This window comes from Triplophysa dalaica, chromosome 21 (assembly GCF_015846415.1).
Source record: "Triplophysa dalaica isolate WHDGS20190420 chromosome 21, ASM1584641v1, whole genome shotgun sequence".
Lineage (NCBI taxonomy): Eukaryota > Metazoa > Chordata > Actinopteri > Cypriniformes > Nemacheilidae > Triplophysa > Triplophysa dalaica.
Genome location: NC_079562.1, coordinates 2,856,992 through 2,877,947, shown reverse-complemented (window position 1 = coordinate 2,877,947; position 20,956 = coordinate 2,856,992). Strand labels below are relative to the sequence as shown.

Sequence of the window (20,956 nt, the reverse complement as noted above, 5' to 3'; positions counted from 1 at the left end):
ACAGTCAAAAGATTCTGTACCATCACGGGTCACTAATCAAATGATAAAATGATCTGTTCATTCCTTTGTATAAAAGGTCAGATGTCATCAAATTGAACCGCATTGTTATTTCAATTTCTCATTCTTGAAGCATGCTGGAAAATTGCTAGGTTTATATTTCAAGTTGACATAGACCTCATGTGGCCAGAATGAGTCTGATAGCATCAAACGGTCTCGACATAAATACAGAGTTTATGGCTTTGACAAGAGGAAATAAAATTGCCTCTTCCATGTCACCAGGACTGGTCAGTAAATTGCTCTTATTTATTAGAAATAGATTTCCTGAGTTAAACTCTGTTATTACTGGTAATGCCATTTACACACTTCTAATTCCATTTAAAAATATAATACATTTACATACTCAAGAAAATGTTAACTGATATCAAATAATCAAAAACAAAATGCCGCCTTGATGTCGGGATGCTGTGGGTCGTGCTGGATATATTCTGGGCCCAAGAGATTTCTTAGGTCACACTTTATACATCTAAAGTACACACACATCGAGGCCTATGTTTTTGCAACAATTTGTCAGAGACTAATAAATGAATTTGACAAGCAGGTCCGAGGCCAAAGTAACTCTCACCTTATTTTCTTCACACCATTAAGAATATTGGTCCAACTTCCGGCTGCCAATATTGCCAATGTGTCCCCTCTCCAAGTCTCTTAAAATAGAAGCCAGAGGGGTCATTGGGATGATACAGCTGAGTAACGGCCGCAGGCATCATGGGGAATAAATCTCAGCAGCCTCTTAAATAAATGAATTAAACGGGCAATTTGCCTGCCCCGACTCCATCCCGCGAGTGCTGCTTTCCCACCTGCGTTCGCTGGATTTATGAACTTGGCTGGATTAGATTCTGGCCTGGTAAAAGACTGCGGCCCGTCACTGACGCACAAAGTCTGTGACTGTCTCTCACTTTTATTGATCCATTCATCCGTCCTCTGTGAATTTACAAGCACGGAATATGCACAAGCGCATCCGTGATGGAGATTGGGAGACGTAACGTGGAGGTGCTTTTGAGAAGTATATAAGATAGGGGTAGTAACAGGACGGGTGCGTTGAGACCAGACCTCCCGGCTGAAGTCACAAGGGAAGGACTTTGTGTGCATTTGTGTGTAGCCTACGTGTCATCATGATCTGTAAACTGCATCTGTGTATTGCTGTACTTCTCACCGTCCTGGAGGTGATGCTCGGACATCCGGTCGTGCAGACAGGGGACATGACCTACGGCAGGCCAGGTGAGAGCTCTCTTCTGCTCGACACACACGTCAAGAGGTAAAATAATCAGGGTTTGGGTGAATTTGATGAGAAATGTTTGAGTTCATATTGAGATCTTTAATAACATTGACTTTTGCATCTTGGGAAATCTGGGCTTAGTTTGTCATTGTTGAGATCTCTTCTAAACCTCAAATGGAGACATTTGTGAGATTTCAGACTCTTTTTCTAAGGAGAAATGTCAGAGATGCAGACTTAATCAAAAATGTATATTTGCTCTCCATTGAAACTCATTAATGAGAAATGTTTGAGATTTCATCTGTGATCCTCTCTCTGGTAGTTCTTGTAGAAGACGATCAGCTGGTCAGTCCAGAAGATCTGAGTTACTCAGAGCAAGCGTTTTTGTCCCAGGGCTCTGCAGGATTCGGCTACCCGTCCATCATCACAGGAGACCTCAGCCGCGACAGTGAGATGCTGCTTTCTGTTCTGTAGCATTAACAAAACTTGTTCAGGGAAAAACATTTTTTTACCCTCATGTCATTCAAAACCTTTATTTGACTCTTCATTTGACACAGAAGACGGTATTTTGAGAAATGTCTCTGGCCCCCATTGACTTCTATTGTATAAACCCAAAACCACAAAGTTGTTTGGTTATCAACATTCTTCAAAATATCTTCTTTTGTGTTCTGCAGAAGAAAGAAAGTCAAACTGGTTTGGAATGACAAGAGGGTGAAAAATTACTTTTATTTGAGATATCACATATGAAATGTTGACAAAACGTAGTGACTTTCTCCAAGTTTCTCTAGTTGGTATATGAGCACTCTATTTTCTATTTTTCTCATTTTAAGACGTTTAATTTGTATGGTTCATCTGTGACATCTGATGGGAATATCAGCTGGTTATTCACCCTGCTGAGGCATTAAAGGAATAGTTCACCCGAAAATAACAATTCTCATCATTTACTCACCTTTGAGTTGTTCTAAATCCGTATAAATTTGATATATCTGATGAACACAAAGAAAGATATTTGGAAGAATGCTTTTAACCAGACACTTCTTGGACCCTATTGACCACCATAGTATGATTATAATTTTTATAAAATTACATTTTATATTTTGTTGTTCTGATGAACACAAAAGAAGATATTTGGAAGAATGCTTTTAACCAGACATTTCTTGGACCCTATTGACTACCATAGTAGGATTATAATTTTTATAAAATTATTTTATAATTTATTTCTGATCCGATGAACACAAAAGAAGATATTTTCTGAAGAATGTGGGCAAGCAAACAGTTCTGGGGCACTTTTGACTATACAATTGTCATTTTTCCTACTATGGTAGACAATGGGGTCAAAGAACTGTTTGTCCAAACATCCTTCTGTGTTCATCCAAACAAAGACATTTATGAAGCTTTGGAACAACTAGAGAGTGAGTAATTCATGACAGAAATTTCATTTTTAAGTGAACTATCCCTTTAACATTCATCTTTTCTCACAGGTATCAGAACAGCTGGATTTGTTCCCGGCCAAGCTCTGAAAGAAGTAAGTTAATGAAGAAAACAGATTAAACAAAACACACGGTTACTCAGTTAAGTGAATGTTTTACGTCGAGCAATTCTGACTGCGTGTCGTTCAGGTTCTGCTGGAGAAGCCGCTGATGAATCCTCTCAGTCGTTTCCTGGGCGGCAGGAAGCAATACCACAAGAGAGGAAGCAATACAGAGTGTTTCTGGAAATACTGCGTGTGAAAATATCAAGACGGGACAAACACACAAGCACTGACACACATATACATGTACCTGCGGGTGTTCTCACACACTTCTCATGTGTTTTCATGCAAACATGATGTGGACCTGATGCACTAAATTTAACAAAACCGTTTGGTGAAAATGTGTCTTTTAATGACTGTGCTTAAGCTCAGATGTAAATAAAGTAAATATGTTTAAAAAAGCTTATTTGGTCAGTGTTTGTATAGTTAGAACATCACTAATACAAATACTAATACAAACATGAACTCTATAAGAGTATTTTAGTCTGTTGAAGTGCATGTGGATTGACGTTTAACAAAACAGTTCAACTCACTGTGGTCTTTTATTTATAATTATCACGTAGTGTCACAAACTATTTCCCTGAATTAGACACAAAATGGCTTTTTTTAGAACAGATACCTGTATTTTTAATTTTTTGTAAAACACATTGTACTGTTACTTACATGTTTTTTTTTACTATAAACTGTACAAAAACGTATCTTTAATCAAAAACTGTACATGTACATTTAATGTTATGGGAGAGACGGTTCAGCCATCATCTACTTCAACACAATCTATAAAAACGTAAGAACAAATTCTAGTTGTGACAGGTGAACACCACATGAGCAAGCTCACGAAACACAACAGTTCAATAAATTAAAATTTTGAGAGATATTGGAGCTTTGGTGAGAGGTGTAAATGAGAAAATATTACAAGCGGTTTTGAATTCGTCCGGTTTGAGTGAATCGTCACATTTCACCATGTGTATTTTTGTCATTTGAATAATTCTCCAACACACAAATCACTCATATAAGTCCCAAGGTTTGAATGCAAAATATGCATCGCATTTGCATTTTTTAATTCAATTTTTTTCTCTTTCTCTTTTGGATTTTTAAGGTAAAATTTGACCTAAGCAAAGTTTCGTAAGCTTCAAAGGAGAAGACATGAGAAAATTGTCCATACCCACAAGCATTATTTGAGTTTTATATCATTAATACACCTTTCAGTAACATATGAAGTAGAAAAAAATGTTTTGCAATTAAACAAAGAAAAAATAATACTGACATATTTAAAGTTGCAGTGAGTTAAAGAATCACAATGCCTATTTTTTCATGAAATGCTGCAGTGTTTATTGTAAATAGTTTATCAATGTTGGACATTCTCTTTTTGAAATTCGTGTGCCCTCAAAATCTTCAGTTAAAATCGGAAAATCCACTTCTGTCCTACAGTGACTATCCATGACATATGTTAGACAGCATGGGCGGAGCATCCGTTAACTCCTCCCCTTGAACTGTCAAGTCCGCAGCCAGATCCATTTCCATTTCAAAATGCAACGGCTGTTTATACATCCAATCAAATCGAAGAAAAGTCAAAGGCCACGCACTGTATTTTCTCATTCGAAATTCCATTTCACTCGGAAATACGGAAGTAAAAACGATCGCAACGTCTGATTCACAGGGACTTAAAGGTCGCATTTAAACGAACAGTTGGGAGAAACAATACTCAAATGAAAGATTGTCATCACGGTTTCAAGATAACTTTGCATGAACATCTTTGCTTAAATTTAATTAAACGGGGAGAAAAATACATTAAGATAAAGACAAACCAACATGACAGAAGACCAACACAGGACTGAGATGAAATGACAAAATAAATTGGAGTAAATATCTTCACGCTGTAGAAACTGTGTAAAAAACATCTGTAGATCCTCTCAGATTTGGTGGCAAGTGTTTGCCCCACGGGGCATTTTTGAACATACTGTACATCTGCGCAAGAGTTCATCTCTTTTGGTGAGATTTAACATGTCGTAACGAATGCAAGCCGTGTCTAGAAATGCTGGCTGGAGTGGTAGCTTCCACATTCATAACACACTTATGTGATTTCTTAAAAAAAAAGTGGGCTTTTCAAATACACATGACATCACTACCAATCACAGTCAGACGTTCACAGTTGTTTGGGTCTACGATCTGCAAACGGACGACAGAAGAGATGGCGAAGGCTCACATGGGGAGCTGGGCACCTCCTGTGATGGTACTGTTACATCCATGTGCAGAGGACTCGCCCCGCTTGTGTCTTTGGGTAGAGTATGACAGTGACACACGGATGTGGGCGTCGGTTTGTCCTGCGGGGTCTGCAGATCGGGAGATGCCGGTATGTGTTAGTACAGAGCGTTTTGGGACTGCTATCAGGTGTCTGTGCTGGAGTCCCACGACTGTGGAGAGGTGCTGTCGGGCGTGGTAAGGTCCGGAGTGTCACTGTATAGAGCAAGTTCCTCTCCCGGTTCCATTGGAGAATTGGTACAACTTACACATCCCTAAAAAAAAGATTATTTCAACTCATGACTATAGTTTTACGCTATAGGTAATATCATTTTTGTCAGTACCGAAGTGTTTCAGACCTGTGTGTCTATCTCCTGCGGGACCGTGTGGTGTTTGATCCACGGATGAACCTCAACAAGCTCTTTTTTCTGTTCCTGCGTGAACCAAGGTTGCATGGGCTGCATCAGAAGGAGTTTCTCCCGGTCGGCCTGCAAAACCTGCGCCTGATCCCTGGAAGAACATGCATACACATAATAAAAACACACGGCCACTTCAAATGGCCCGTTTTGACAACTAAGCAGTGTTTTACAAAACAGCTCATCTACTCAGACTCGCCCTGACCTCCGTTCATAACCATGTGGTTTACTATCATCCGCTTAACACCGGTCTCATTGTGGACCGTCGCCTGAAATCACCTACCTCAGGGTAACAGGGTGGACAGTGCAATGAGACATTTAGCTTTGTCGGAACTACCTCAGCGAGAGCCGGCCAGCACTCTCTTTCTCCTGTGGAAAGAGATGCTCAAAACCTCACGTTTCCCCTCGGGATTCGCAGGTGGAACCCCGGTTTTAGAGACAGACCTGCAAACTCGGAAGAGGTGAAAAGGTGACAGCCATACGAGGGGGGGGGGGTTTATCGTCATTTTCTTCAGGCTTTTGGACTGCACAAGTTTTTTAAGTGCACCACATGACACCTACGGAGCAGCAGTATATATAAAAATATGGATTTTGGTCGAATTTGAGAAATAGATTGCCCTCGTCTTGCGATCACAATGCTCCAAGCCGTAATTAAACATCTAAAATGATCTTCATTTGTCTACATTTTCTGAGAGGTGTTGGGTAACCTTAAAGAGATAGTTCAGCCAAAAACTCCAATTTGCCGTTTATTTACTCACCCCCAGGTCATCCGAGATGTAGGAGACATTTTTTCTTGAGTAGAACCATAAAGAAGATTGTTTGGTAAATCTGCAGCCCTCTCTGCTTCATGTAATGGGAGTATATGGGGTCCGCCGTTCTAAGTCCTTAAACACATAATTACAAAAAGTGGCTCCTGGTGACATGTCGACGTTTCGTGAAGTGACTCGCTTGATATTTTCATAAAACTGAACGTCATTTTTTATTATTTTAGCAATACTGTACAGCCTCAACACTCCCTTTCTGCAGGTGGTGCTAAACGTACCAGACGCTGGTATGCCTCCGCCACCACATACTTCAAGAAGAAGATTGCGATTGTGTGCAGAGGCTGCACATTATGGCTAATATTGTTAAAAATGACGTTCAGTTTTATGAAAATATCAAACGATTCGCTTCACGAAACGTTAACATGTCGCCAGGAGCCGCTTTTTGGAATTTTGTGCTTTAGCAACTCTTAAGACAGGTGGACCCCATAGACTGCCATTATATTGAGCAGATAGGGCTTTACCAAACAATCTTCTTTATGGTTCTACTCAAGAAAATATTTCACCTATATCTCGGATGGCCTGAGGGAGAGTAAATAAACGGCAAATTGGAGTTTTTGGCTGACCTATCCCATTAGGTCTTTCTAAACACAAACTGGATGCATGTCCCTTGGAAGCAAAGTGCTTGCTAGTGTTTTAGTACTTGAGACCGATCTTGGTCTGTGACTTTGCAACTGTGACACTTCAAAGGGGACCTGTTCCTCCTGACTGAGACTGGTTTCTACCAAGAATTTTTTCTCCATTTAGTCATCATTGGAATCTGGGTTCCTCGCCAAAGGGCCGTGTTGGCTTCCCCACCGGGAAACTGCATTTATTTGATATTATTTACTAGAATGATCTTGCTTGTTCTATAAACGCCATGCACAGTGCTGTTTTTTTACCTTTTCTGAGTTTTTCTGTTTTTCTAATGTTTTTTGTTGCTTTGGAACAATGCACATTGTGAAAATTGCTATAAAAATAAAACTTGAAAAACAGTTTTCAAATAAAACTGAATTGAAAACATTACAAACAAAAATACAAACTATCAAATTATTAATTCTGTGCATCAAGCAATGTGATGTCAGTAATGTGGATAATGTCCTTACAGTGATGGGATGAGCATCTGAAACTGTCGTCTTCACTCCAGCGCACGGACAGAGACTGCCTGTGAGTGATACTGGGAAGCGAGCGGGAAAACACGGAGCGGATAAGCGGAATCAGAGGAGGTTTATCGGAGTGTTAACAGACATATTTTAGCCGAGATCTTGAAAGGATAGCTGCCCGGAGGTTGGGTTAAGAGGGGCACTTTAGAGGATGAGTGCAAAGGGGAAGTGGCTCTAGCCACCGGGCCGCCCCCTGTGCACTGCCCTGTCTCAAAACATAGCCGTTTGAACACACGGGTGTACTGAATAATAAATATCAACACCATTTTCTCTTTGACAGACACTTTGCGTTCGTACCTTTTAGCAATTCTTTTCACGGGCACAAACATGACGTATGGAACACGTGATTCTGGTTGGCCCAAGGACCAAAGACGATGCTGTTATCTTGATTCTGGTTGGCCCAAAGGCCAAAAAAGACGAGGCTGTTAGCTGTTATCTTGTTTCTGGTTGGCCAAACGAATCCAGGTGCTGGACCAAAGACAATTCAGACGCTCGAGAGAAGATGTCAGAGACCCCCCATGAAAAAATACCCTCTTCGGATTTACACGATTCACATAAATTACCTATTTTTTATTCAAAACAGTGAATCTTTATGAAAAGACTTTTGCAGGTATGTAGAGACAGAGAGAGAGAGGGGTTCTTCGGGTGTGGGTGAGGTTTGATACCTGGGGCTGATCTGATAGGTCATCATGATTGGTTCTGGGGTCTGTTTGATCATGGTCCACAGCGGACTGTCCTCTTGAAGGAGCGGGTGCTTCTTGAAGGCCGCACTCTCCCTGTCGTGGGTTTCCGCGGACTTGCGTGCCTTCCGCGACGTATCTGACGAATCGTTGCTGGCGAAGTACTTGCTGCTGCCTATGATCGGGAAAAACACTGATGGTCAGTGTGATGACATCACAAGGACATTTTTTGATTTAAAGGGAGAGTTTGTGGATGTCTCTATTGTAAGGAAGAGATGAAATAACATCAATTTTTTCTTGCTTCAAACACTATTAAAACATATAAAAAAAATTGACTTTATAGATATTATAACTATAATGATCAAGTGTATTATATACTGTATGTTATACTGTCTTTTTATCATTTATAGTTTGGAACAACAAGACGGTGAGTAAATACTACTGTTTGTTTAAAAAAAAAAACATCTGACCAACCAAAAGCTTTATCCTACACACTGGTAAACATTTATAATTCCGTGATTTTGAACAGCACCGGTATGACTGGTGGACGTTCCATTAGAACCGAGTCCAGACCCGGAACCCAGAGACCCGCCGGACTCTCCAGAGCCGCTGCAAGAAGCGTTGGAGCCGGTTCCCGAGCGAGCGTCCTCTTGGAGAAGCTGATCGAGCATTTCGCTGGAGCTGGAATGAGCGTCCTGGTTACCGTCCTGTGACCACACAAAAAGACCTTCGTACTAAAGCCAAAACCTTATTCATTCCTATTTATTACTAAAACACACTGATGTCTCAAAATAATTATCTGATTATCTTTAATTATCAGATGAAAATTTGAATGAATTGAATTTGATTAGATGTTATTTTTGTAGTGCATTTATAAAATTCTACATAATGGTTTTCTTACTATTGCCACCTCTGTTTATAGAATAACATTTTTGTTATACTGAATCAAATTGACTCAAATCGTCATGACTTTGTACTTATATTCATTTAATGGCAATGGTAACCATGGAAACAAGATGTGACCCAGCATTCCAGTCTCACCGCATTGGCGTTATGCTCATGCAGACTCTCTGGTCCAGAGCTGTTCAGGGACTCTGATGGTTTGGTCAGCTCTTCCTGAAGCAGGTTCAGCTGGATGGGTGAGCTGGAGCGTGAGCTGGAGAACAGAGCAGTGGGCTGTGCCGCATCTAGGTCGTCTCCCAACCAAGGTGTGGATATCGAGTTGGCCACGGGGGCGGCATCCTGAGGCGTACCAACTCCTGTGGCGGAGGACCATGCGAAATTCCCTTGCATCGGAGACCCAAGCGGCATGTAAGCGCCGGGGGGGACGTACCCACCCATATTGTAATGAGGCTGGGGAGCGAACCCCGTTGGCGTGACAGGAATCGCCTGGGGGTACATGCCAAAGTTGGGAGGGTAGCCAGGGAGGCCGGGGAGTAGGACGAACATAACGGGGCTCACGGGCTGTTGGAGGTTCTGGAGGCCTTGGTCAGGTTGAACCATCAAGGGCACCCCAGACTGCTGCTCCGGGCCAACAACGGTCAAGTATGGGCCCGTCTGCACCGGCACAGCCATGGGCGGCACAAAGCCAATGTTGGATGGCAGAGGTTGAGATGATTCTGAGGAAGGCCTCGAGGAATGCGGAGCTCCTGGGTACCTAGGAAGAGACCAGTAGTTGCCCGGCTGTGAACCATAGCTGTCAGATGAGTCCTCTGGTTTCTGTCGTTTGTGTTTGTTAGGAGGTCGGACAACATCACCTGGACACAAAGAGATGTATTAATTGTATTAAGTCCATTTTTAAGTCAATTTGGATGAGGAACACAATAAACAACACCTCTGTGATGGGAGTGGGTCATGCTACTGTTGTCCTGTTGGAGGTACGAGCTGTAGGGACTCTGCAGGACACGATGACGGAAACGATTGACAAACTGCTGCTCCTCTTTCTGAGTGTGGGCCGATAGCACCTTTTTAGTGAGACCCACCACCAACAACTCCTCCTGAGAGGCTGAGGAGGTCCTGGGGGTGGGGCATGCAGGGGTGGGGGCGGAGCCTGCCGGCTCGCTCCACATTGGAGCATCTTCTAAGGCAGTGACCTCTGGGAAAAGAAAGTATGAAATAATGCTCATTTTGCAGTTGAACTATTCACAGCGTGATTGTGCTGTTTCCTTCAAATAAACGTAAGAAGTGCCATTGGTTAAACTGGTACCTGACTCGGGTTGTGGCACGTGTACTATGGTGCTGCTGTAACTGCATTGACTGGTGATGGACACCACGCTCATGGCCTCCGTGGACAACGTGATGTCAGTGAGCGGAGCTCTAACCACCGCAGCCGCAGTGGCCGAACGCGCCGACACCTGACTGTCCAGCCTATTGCCACCCTCGAGCGCAGCTTCTGCAATGGTAAGAAATCAGTGGAATATGGATTTTACATTTATTGGATATTATTTGCACGACTGATGATTTCATAATGCAGGCTGGAAAGGATAGGTAAGGTTCTAACCATCTGTGTTGGCAGCATCTCCGTGTGCGGTCGCCGGAGGTTTATCTTCCTCAGACATGGATGAAGATGAAGAGGTAGCTATGGAACGAGATTCATTCTTCCGTTTGAGAGCAGATGTCGTACAGCTCTCCAGATATCTACAGAAAGACAGACGGAAATCAGCAACTTCCATAAAATAAATGTGAACGCCATTCAAAGATAAACTGTATAATATGCAGTGTTGGGCAAGTTACTCTGAAAAAGTAATGAATTACTAGTTACTAATTACATATTCAATAGTGTAATTAGATTACTGTACAAATTACTCTCTCCAAAAAGTATTTAGTTACTTATTACTGATTTCTTTCTATATTCCATATCAACCTTGATTAGTTTGATTCAAGGTGATTCAAGGATGGACAAGAAACAGCATATCTAATAAATAATATTAAACTAAATAAAGTACTCTTATTTACTTACCAAAGTATTACAAATGTGAGAATTATAAGTTAGACTTTAAATTTTGATGTCAATTCCACTATTGCCTCCCACATTACACAAAGTATTTAGTTAAATTACATCAAAAGTAACAAGAGTAATCCCGTAATTTACTTTTTCATGAGAAATGTTATTAAATTACAGTAACTAATTGCTTAGTAACTAGTTACACACAACACTGAAAATATGTAAGGATAGTGGAGTCAACGTTTTAAATTATTTTCAACAATAATACTCAAACACCAACAGTTTGACTAAAAACTGAACATTTTGGGAGGGATAAATAAAATTTTTGATCAGAAATTCACAAAAAAAATGTTTTCTTACCACAATGGTAAGCTTATGATTTTTTAGATCATTTAGAAGTTGAGCTGTCGGGTACGATTTTGTGGTAAATGCCAGATTGACACAAAGACTTCAACTCATGTAAAGTAACCTGCAACTTTGTTTCAAACAGAAATGACAAAACAGTGGCTACAGTTATCTATTACAGTTTTCAGAATGTCTAGTTTTGTCATTGATGATATTAGCAGGTGCGGTAGACATCACACGCTGCTGCGCAGACCGATCAACGTTTGACATTATAGCTTTCAAATCGCTGTACTTTGATGTCACGCGACGATCGACTTGCACTAGCGTCTCTCACCTGATGATACTGTCCACACAGTTGATCTGTTGGTAAGAGGGAATGTGTGACTGTTTTCTGGCCTCCTGTAGAGACTGCTTCAGATGAGCTCTGATTCCCAAACCCCGAGTGCCCTCGGGCAGAACGCTGGCTCCCGACACTGCTGGAAACAAACACAGATCCTCTTTACAGACTTTTGCCAGTATGGGTTTTGGTGACTTCGCAGAATAGCAGGTTATAATTTATGCTCTTAAATATGCTCAATTTGTATTTATTTATAAATCATAAGATATCATAAAGGTGTCTTATGGCGCAAATACGTGTTTTCTAGCATGTTGCCTAGCATCTAGTTGCCTAGCATGTATAAGAAGCATTACATTTCCATCATACTCTTGCAGTGATTGACCAATCACCACGCACTGGTTAACTGGCCAATCATGGCACACCTTGCTTTTCAGAGCGATGAGCTTTGTAAAAAATCTGCACGTTTCAGAGAGGCGGTACAAGGAGATACAAACATGCACAGTATTTGGAAAATACAGTGTTTTTAACCGGAAATCGTGTATACACATTGCTTTACATCTAAAACAAACCCTTATCTTCGTTTTAGCCATGTCATATGACCACTTTAAGTTTGGACTGTGCTGTGTTGGCTTTTTTATGTGTTTACATTTACCTGTAAATAATCAAAATAGAGTTGTATGTATTCACATGTATCCATGTCAGTACCTGCAGTGGCCGGATGTTGTGGTGTGGGTTTTCTCCTGGAGTCAAGAAACGCTTGCTGACCCCAATTCTTAACTTTATTGACGTAGGCACATATCTGATGTAACGTCATCTGACGAAACACAAAAACCCTTTGAGAAAAAAGACACACTTTTTATCACCTTGCAGTAAAATGTACAGGTCTGACAAACCGGTTCTCTGTGCGAATCCTCCCAGAGGTTGCCGTTACTGTCGCTGGATGAGGCCACGCTGATGTAGTGCTCATGAGAGCCGTTACTACCCAGACTTCCATAACCACTGGAACCGTTGTTATGAACGGGCTGAACATGAGACAGACACCATCACATGAGCTCAGAATGCATTTTACTTCATCATACAGCGGTTCAGGTTTGTGTGATCTCTCACCTGCAGGAAAAGTTTGTAGATCAAAGCCTGAATCTCTTTGACATCCTCACACATGACGGGCAGCTCGGCTATTCTGCTCGCAGCGAAAACATCCTCGTTCAGAGGACCACTTCAATCCAAATGCATAAAAAACAGGTTTAGATTATTTGGAAGAGTGCAATCGTGTGTAAACCTATTATCGAGAACGGTCTTAACCTTCTACTTACGTGTGAACTTTGTGCCGGCCGATGATGAAGGCCACCTTACGGCTCCAGGGGTTGATGAAACTGGACCAGCTGGAGTCAAGAGTGACGTAGTCTCCGTTCTGACAGCGGAAGCGGATGGGCGAATGCTCAAACGGAGGCTGGCCCGCGTACTTCAGAACTGAGGAGATAAAACAGCATTATGATTAATATAAAGGTTAATGAGAAAATTATGACTCACAGTTCACTAAATTAAATCAACTTATGCAAATCAGGCACACAAGCATCTTAAACGGATTTCTGTAATGAGTGTTCATTACCTCAGTGTATTTATAAAAAAAATGCTGACTTATAAATATGCAGAGCATCAACGGGTATTTTGTGACTAAGAGCATGCGGTGCATTTTCCTTTGATATCTGATTTTGGATAGATCTTAAATACTGCTCTGGACAGATACTCTCATCCAAGACTTTGAAGACAGAAGCATACAGTATAGTGTACGTACTCTTGCGGTGCATGGCCAGCATGAGCAGACGATCGTCTGGATGCAAACAGGTAAGAATTGAGGTACCGATCAGATCTTGAGGGAGGTAACCGAGCAACGGCACCACTCTGCACACAGATCACAAATATGATTATTTTGACAAAGTAACAAGTTTTGCAACAGAAATCAAATTTAAGTTTTTAATATCATGCCCATATTATCAATTTAGTATTAAAACCGCTCACCGGTCATCCACTTCTAAAAACACACAGCCTGGAGAATGTGTTGTGCTAAATATGCGCTTGTCCATAGGAATGCGTGGGGCTGGGGACAAACATAGAAAATAAACAAACATAAATAAACAGGTGTCAACTCAAAGGAAATTAATGTTTTATGAATTACACAACAGCATACTCTTTTGTCCAATATGCACACCCCCTTTTAAAGTGTATTTCTATTTTATAAACATTTATATAAACTTATCAATACTACTGAATAACAAATCAAATGTGACTTCGGAAATTAAACAAATTAAACCAAAAATATGTTATACAGTACACGTTACACACAGTTGAAGTATGGGGGATTCTGAGAAGCACTAACCCTCATATCCTGAGATGATGCGTTCGGCCAGGGCCAGACAGCACGGGTCTGGTTCTCCACCCGCCCCCTGAACCTTCAGCAGATACGGCGTGATGCGGAACGGACTATAGCGCATCTCACCATCTCTATCCTTCCCTCCTCTAAACACACACATTAATAAGACATTTCAGATGAGAATGAAGTATTAACGATATATAATCTCCAAAAAAACTCATGCATTTCAGAATGGAACTGATTGCTGTACATTCATTAAGTTGAGATAAATGTCTGCACGTGTGCAGGTAATATGAAGAAATGCACCGACCTGATCCGACAGAAGAAGGATTTGGGGACCTGGGAGCATTCAAATAAAAGTGCCACTAGAAAGAAAGATGACAATCATAAACACAAGATTGTATTACTTGATAAGATTTATTGTGATCTGGAATGACCAGTGACAACCGTCGATCGACTCACCGCTGTCCGTGCCCACATTCCAGGGCGGCAGACATGGTTGTGCCGTGCACGAATAAAACACATTGACATCCTGATGGTACAGCAGCTCCACAAACTTTGCAGATTCCAGAAATCTGCGCTTGCAGTGAAGCACGCCGGACGCTTGTTCAGACGCATAAACCACCTTCCCGGTGGCCAGAGAGAAAACCACCGCAAATGTGTCCTAAAAAAAGCATAGAAACCAGTGAACCAGTGAACTGCATGTGGAAGATGCTTTTTTCCGAAGTCACACACATTCAAGCTACACATTTTGTGGTATGAATATGCGTTCTCTGGGATTAGAACCCATGAACTTGCTCATTTTCAGAGAACGAAAGGTAGAAGGAACGTACTGTGTTTTTCAGGGTGTGTTCTGACGTGATCCCCTCCAGCTCCTCGAGCGTGCACACGGTCGCATCTCGCCTCTCCTCCACACCGCTGCTCATCAGTAAGTTGTAGTACTCGCTGTTTGCTACAGGGGGCAGAAAAGACAACAGAACCGGAGTGAGCATGTGACCAAACCATAAGCCAGAATACAGTGAATCACAGTTGGAGCAAAAGACATTAAATCAAAGACACACTACACCTCTTCTTATGTCCAAAGTTAGTCATTCTTACAACTAAATATAATTTTAGAAATGATTTAACATTTTCTTAAGGCATTACAAACATGCATACAAACTAAATACAATGAATAAAACCAAATGCATCAATAAAATGTATGACATCACTGAACATCGTGCCACAACCGTCAAAAACAAATATTTACATGTGAAAATCTGAAGCCCAGAGTTATTTCAGCTTTTATGGTTATCATTTGAGCATTCATGGAATTTTTGTTTAATTTTCAGCAATTTTGTTATGTGCTTTTGTCATTTTTAACAATATTGCTAAATAGGTTTAATTCACTATTGTGGTTTTAGTTTGGTTTTAGCAGAATTTTTTATCGTTACTCATTTTAGTGCCTCAACTTGAACTTATTCCATTTATAGCCAAATTTTCTCATTTTCGTCAGGTGTAAGTTTTTGATTTCAATTAACATAAATATTTGAATAGTTTAAGTTTGTAGTTAATATATCTGACACACATGATGAGATCGTACAGAAAACATTAGCACATATCACCTTACTACAAACTTCTCATTATAAACCTTTAATACAGTACACACTAAGCAAGGGTGACATACATGTACAGATTTGTATCACAGAAGATAAATGAACATTGTGAACAGATTTGGCAGTTGTTAATAGTGGATCAGACCCACCCTTCCTGCAGACAGAGCCAACTGACTCTTACATAACCAGAGACTTTCTACTGTACATCTCAGTCTGGTGTACTGCCTCCAGGCCATTTTTATTTCAGGGACGTGCTAAACTATCTTCATAAATGAGCTGTAGAAAGTATATAAATACTAAGAATACTAAATGACAAGGTTTCTCATTACTGTGTGAGTGTTTACCTTGGACTTGTTTGACACAGTTTAATGCATAGTTCAGAGCTTCTACAGTACTGGCTTTACTTCGCATCCTCTTCTCAGACGGCAGACGCTTCTTCATCTCATGGACCGTCTGCATCATCTCACAGCGCGTCTGCTTGCGGTCGTGCTCCGTCTGCTCACTTCACACACATACACATGTCTGACCTTATATATTCTTTACATTAACATTCAAAGTTGTCATTCTCAGACTAGAACTGTCAAAATATAAAGACACGATTACCGTGCCTATAAGAGTTCCTGATAATATTATTATCGCAATATCCACTGAATTGTAATAAATGGTCTCAACCAAATACTGGCACTGGAATTTCTTACAATATTATCATGTATGTAATTTTATCACAATATTAATAATCAGTTTTTAGGGGTGTCAGGGTGTGGTTTGTTTTTGCCGCTGCAAATTGATTTGATCTAGAAAAGTGGGAGTTTCAGCTCATACTGTCCAGATGACATCAGCAGAGAAGGTTTGCCACTTCAGCACGACTTTAAGAGAATGAGGAAATAAAAAATTGCAATGATTTTGGATCGTGTTAGTTTACCTGCACTGTGTATGACGGCCGCTGTGATAACTGGAGGATGAGGAACAAGCGTCAGATTTGGAGCTGAAGATAAAAAACGAAAAGAAATTCACTCGAGCAGGAGTCAAATGTTACATACCAAACTGTGCTATTCCGCTGATAGATAGTTTAGTCCCTATTCTTCTCCAAAAATAGGTTTTCGTTGAGATTCTTTTTTCATTGTACCTCTTAGTGCTTCCTGATCCCGTGGTGCTTCCCGGGCTGCAATTTGCAGAGGACGAGCAATGATGTCGTGACCTGCCGACGCTGTCATTACAACTGCTGGAGTCGTGGCTGCTGTTCATATCCACATCATCCTGTGCCTGTTCCTGCGAGCGATCCCCTCCGCTCTCCTCGCATCCTGCCAATCCTCGCCGCTCCTCGGTTCTTGGGTCCTGTCTGCCCTCCGTTTGCTCCGCTTGCCCTGCCCGCTCGCTGGAGCTTGGAGAAGAGATCTCCTCTTCTCCATCGTGAAAGCCGTCTCCTCCTGGCATTCCCTTATCAGAGTCCTTCACCGACCCCTGGCCTCCTCTATTGATCCTGCGCTCCTGAATCTAGCTGCTTCTCTGCTTTGGACCACATTAACAATCCTCATCTGATGTATAATCCACATTCACCATGTTTTACTAGGGTGAATGTAATTGTTGCTTTACACAGCCTTGCATGGTGATGGAGTTTGCGGAGAACTGCGAGAAAAATAAATTATAATAAACCTTTACAAATGTCAAATCATTCAATGTTTGCATATCAGAGCAAAGAAAATTTTTGAACAAAGCAACCTACACATAATTTATCGCTCTTTTTTATCATGTCTGATAACATTTGAATAGAAAAAATACATTTTGGCACTCATGCAGTATAACATGGCAGAGTGTGAACATCGTCATATCACTTTTCGTATTTCAAAACAAAACAACAGGCTGACGGTGTCATCCAATGACGACAGCGTATTACATAACAGACTGGCTTTATTCAGGGAGCTAAACGTATACGAGACTTCTTCCTGAACATCTTACATAATCGGTTCAATCAGTTCACAGTAAGTCCCACCAGTTTCACATGTCAGAAACACATGTTTATACGTTATTGTTCTGCAAGCAGGTGCTACCTTAAGCCGAAAACCTTAAGAGTAGATTTCTACATGTAAACGTGCGGACAGAATTTTGGGGGATCTGGGTGGGCTCCAGGGTCCCTTATATGAAAATTGACTATAGTTTTATTAAAAATAAACCAAACATGGGTTTAAATCATGTTGGAAATAAATCTATGTTTACAAGAACTACACTTTTCCTATATTAAAACTGTGATTGATTTTCATATGGAACTACTAGTTGCGTAAGAGTTTTTTTTTATTTAATACATGTTTATGGTTACGTGGGCTTTCTATGTGAATGTGGTTGCTAGGAGTTCTGGGTGATTACTAGAGTGTTATAGATGGTTACTGGAGCATTGCTTATTGGTTGCTAGGGTGTTCATCTTCATCTATATGGGTTTTTTTTGTCGGCCCATCCCATGTAAAAAAAATCCCACCCCTAAATCACTATACACTCTTAAAAATGTATATGCTGCTGCAAAAGGTTCTTCACAGTAATGCCATTTTTGATCCACCCAAAAAACATTATTAAATCTAATTTTTTGACGGAGCGCTCTGAAGTTGTAAAAACCCCTCAAGTCTGAGCAGAAAAGCGCTTGATGTCATGCGCCTTTTTTCCTATTGTCCAATCGAATGAAAGGCTGACTTTTCCGATGTGGTGACGGAACCTTACAATTGTTTGAAACGTCCAATGATGAAGGAGAAACTTGTGTTGTCAGTTCTGGTCCTTGATTCTGATTGGTTGAGCCTAGTTCTAAGCCGTTATAAAATACCCCATTTATAACCGCTGACCGCATTACATGGCCTAAATATTGCTTTATTTACTTTTTTAAGAAACCTTGCGACGCAAATCGATTAACCGTTGTATGAAAGCAATAAGCCTTGCGAAGCAGTGTGTTACAAGTAAATTTAAACAGCTAAGAGGGTTTAAAACACTCTGTTTAACGTCAGGCCACAACGACCTTTCTGGTTATAAAATGCACTGCAACCCACTGCTTCCCGGGGCTTATTGCTTTATTCTGCTCTCTGTGCCTATTTATTACACCAGATCTGGTCATTATGGGGTCGTGACCCGTCTGCACCACGCCTGCTGCAGTTGTTTTTAAGTTACTTTAGAACACAAGACTTTAGACGGAATCACACTATAAGCAAGCAAGGTTTCATACTTGCACTATTCAATCCTCTCTCTTTATTACCACACATACAAGCTTAGCTCTGTAAACAGTGTTGAGACCTACTGATATTGACTTTTACCCTCAGCAAATACACCTGAAGCAGCTAAACAATGTGAAATATTCAGGGTCATGGGTTTGATGGGGGCTGGACGTAAACTCCAGACCAGAGCCTCCAGGAGCACTGCTATACATGTTAGCGAACTACTGGGGTAAACATGTACACTGCCTATAAATTTGAGGTAAAAACATTTTAATAGATTAAAACACATTATGCACGAATATTTGCGATCCTATACTGCAAAGTAGGCCTAAGTCGAAATTTCAAGGGTTCAATGCATTTTCTCGCAGGTAAAATTTGGCATATTGATTAACATTTGTTTAAGCACAGTTTTACAGCACATTTGGTTTAATTGCAGGACTTACTGCAGCAAAACCATGGTTTACCATTGTTACCACAGTTAAACATTGATTTAACCATGTTTTTGTTTGCGTGTGTGTGAGGTCTGTGATAAGATTTACAGATAAAAGAAAGACTGCACTTCAAAAACAATAACAGAAATGACATGCTGCAATAGTTGAAGTGCAAATACAGGTGGTTAATTAAAAAAACAAGTAGACCATAAACATCAACATACTGCCACACAAAACTTCAAAGCTCTTCGTCCGTAAAAATGACACAAAACTGACCCACAAGGCGGTATATTTTGCAACAAATACTTAAGTATAAAACAACCAATCTGTCAGAAATCACCCATGACCAACCAAAACACGCATGAACTACATTATCTCAACAACAGGATTCATAACTCGTGTAATAACACACATGAGCAAATGTTACAGTGTGTCACTAATGCACATGCACGGACACGAGTCTGCGGAAACAAAGATGTGTCCTGAAATCAACCCAACGACCCCATGTGTTTAACATACAGCCTCCAACATCGCGCATTATACTTATTTAATTCTGTCAAAAACACAATAATACAGAAACGTTTAACGTCAATGTATATAACAAACACGCGTAAGTAGAGCAGCACGCACGCACGCACGCACGCGCAAAACACCATAATACAACGCCATGTTTATAACACAGACAAACCATTACATGTTTACTAAACGAGAGGTTAATGTGATACACAATAATAATGACGTAATGCAAATGTTATATACCTTAAATCACAAGAGTGAGTTAGATTTGAAGTTCATAAACTCTTCGTGCGTTCTCAAACTTCTTCCTGTGCTTCTTGCTTTTTTTAATACTCCATTTATGATCAAATCCGTATAAAATCCCTAATTCTAGACATTATAGTTTTATGAAATAATGTTTATTTCTGTTCTCCATCACTTGCTCTCGTTCTCGTGCGTCCCTCCATTACTCCAGCGGAGCGCAACACATCAATCCAACGTGAGCTCGGACGGGCGGCGCCACGCCCACTCAACATCCATTGGTGGGTTTAACGCCACGGGCGAGTTCTGATCGGTCGATACGTGGCCAATGGGCTGGTCTCGCCGAGGCTGCTGCTGGACTCACGTGTATCCCCATGTTATGCAATCGATGAAAACAATGTCGAAGGGGTTGAGGCTGCAGGATTTAAGGTCTCAGTGAAATAAAAAATCACAAATTCTATTTTTTTCATGAAATATTTCCGCAAATAAAATAAATAGTTTATCAAGGTTGGTTATTTTCTTTAAAAAAAATCCTTTTGACATATTTAAAAAATGTGTCAGAATACGGAAGTAAAAACGATCGCAACTTCCGGTTCACTGGGACTTTAAATTACATAGGGCATGGAAAGTGGGGGTGACGTCATTATGTGGGTGCTGCGAAAGTAGACCAGGAATTTTTTGGCCGATCTCTATTGGCTGTTTTAAGGGGAAATTATGTCTGGGTTATTGAGCGTCATTTCATTGAATCGCTGCAGGCATGTCTGGAGTTCGCCCCCCATATGTGCAGATGAGATAAACGCAAATGTCCAAAACAGTTTTATTGTTACAGATAAATTACGCCATTTTTATGTGATCCAATTATTTATAAAATAATGAATACTTATTTTAGCT

At 40.7% G+C, this 20,956-nt stretch overlaps 2 protein-coding genes across 4 annotated transcripts; one reads left to right on the top strand and one right to left on the bottom strand.

Annotated features, from left to right (window-relative positions):
• Positions 1-1,169: 1,169 nt before the first annotated feature.
• Positions 1,170-3,000, top strand: uts2b (urotensin 2, beta). Its single transcript, XM_056735603.1, has 4 exons — positions 1,170-1,275; positions 1,593-1,718; positions 2,752-2,795; positions 2,890-3,000. The coding sequence occupies exons 1-4, from the start codon at positions 1,170-1,172 to the stop codon at positions 2,998-3,000; spliced, it is 387 nt and encodes a 128-aa protein (XP_056591581.1).
• Positions 3,001-3,811: 811 nt separating this feature from the next.
• Positions 3,812-20,309, bottom strand: per3 (period circadian clock 3). Of its 3 annotated transcripts, none has more exons than XM_056734260.1 (23): positions 20,069-20,309; positions 16,817-17,316; positions 16,613-16,675; positions 16,035-16,192; positions 14,929-15,047; positions 14,558-14,759; positions 14,406-14,460; positions 14,102-14,241; positions 13,744-13,822; positions 13,520-13,626; positions 13,038-13,194; positions 12,832-12,940; positions 12,618-12,746; positions 12,430-12,538; positions 11,722-11,863; positions 10,599-10,735; positions 10,305-10,490; positions 9,933-10,193; positions 9,140-9,855; positions 8,631-8,805; positions 8,084-8,273; positions 5,399-5,549; positions 3,812-5,314 (listed from the first exon to the last, which is right to left on the bottom strand). In XM_056734260.1, exons 2-23 carry the CDS (start codon positions 17,122-17,124, stop codon positions 5,186-5,188), a joined length of 3,822 nt encoding a protein of 1,273 aa, XP_056590238.1. In that variant the 5' UTR covers positions 17,125-17,316; positions 20,069-20,309; the 3' UTR covers positions 3,812-5,185. The 3 variants fall into 3 exon arrangements, with proteins under 3 accessions (XP_056590238.1, XP_056590239.1, XP_056590240.1); XM_056734261.1 differs by having other exon boundaries at positions 11,722-11,860; XM_056734262.1 differs by lacking the exons at positions 16,035-16,192; positions 20,069-20,309 and having other exon boundaries at positions 16,817-17,040.
• Between the last annotated feature and the right edge of the window lie 647 nt (positions 20,310-20,956).

Excerpts from the sequence above, each read along its gene's own strand:
- uts2b (XM_056735603.1), top strand. The coding sequence starts at position 1,170 with ATGATCTGTAAACTGCATCTGTGTATTGCTGTACTTCTCACCGTCCTG. Across the intron at positions 1,276-1,592 it reads CATGACCTACGGCAGGCCAG|TTCTTGTAGAAGACGATCAG; the intron begins GTGAGAGCTCTC and ends TCTCTCTGGTAG. Across the intron at positions 1,719-2,751 it reads AGGAGACCTCAGCCGCGACA|GTATCAGAACAGCTGGATTT; the intron begins GTGAGATGCTGC and ends CTTTTCTCACAG.
- per3 (XM_056734260.1), bottom strand. The coding sequence starts at position 17,124 with ATGCCAGGAGGAGACGGCTTTCACGATGGAGAAGAGGAGATCTCTTCT. Across the intron at positions 16,676-16,816 it reads GGATCAGGAAGCACTAAGAG|CTCCAAATCTGACGCTTGTT; the intron begins GTACAATGAAAA and ends TTTTATCTTCAG. Across the intron at positions 5,315-5,398 it reads CGCAGGAGATAGACACACAG|GGATGTGTAAGTTGTACCAA; the intron begins GTCTGAAACACT and ends TCTTTTTTTTAG.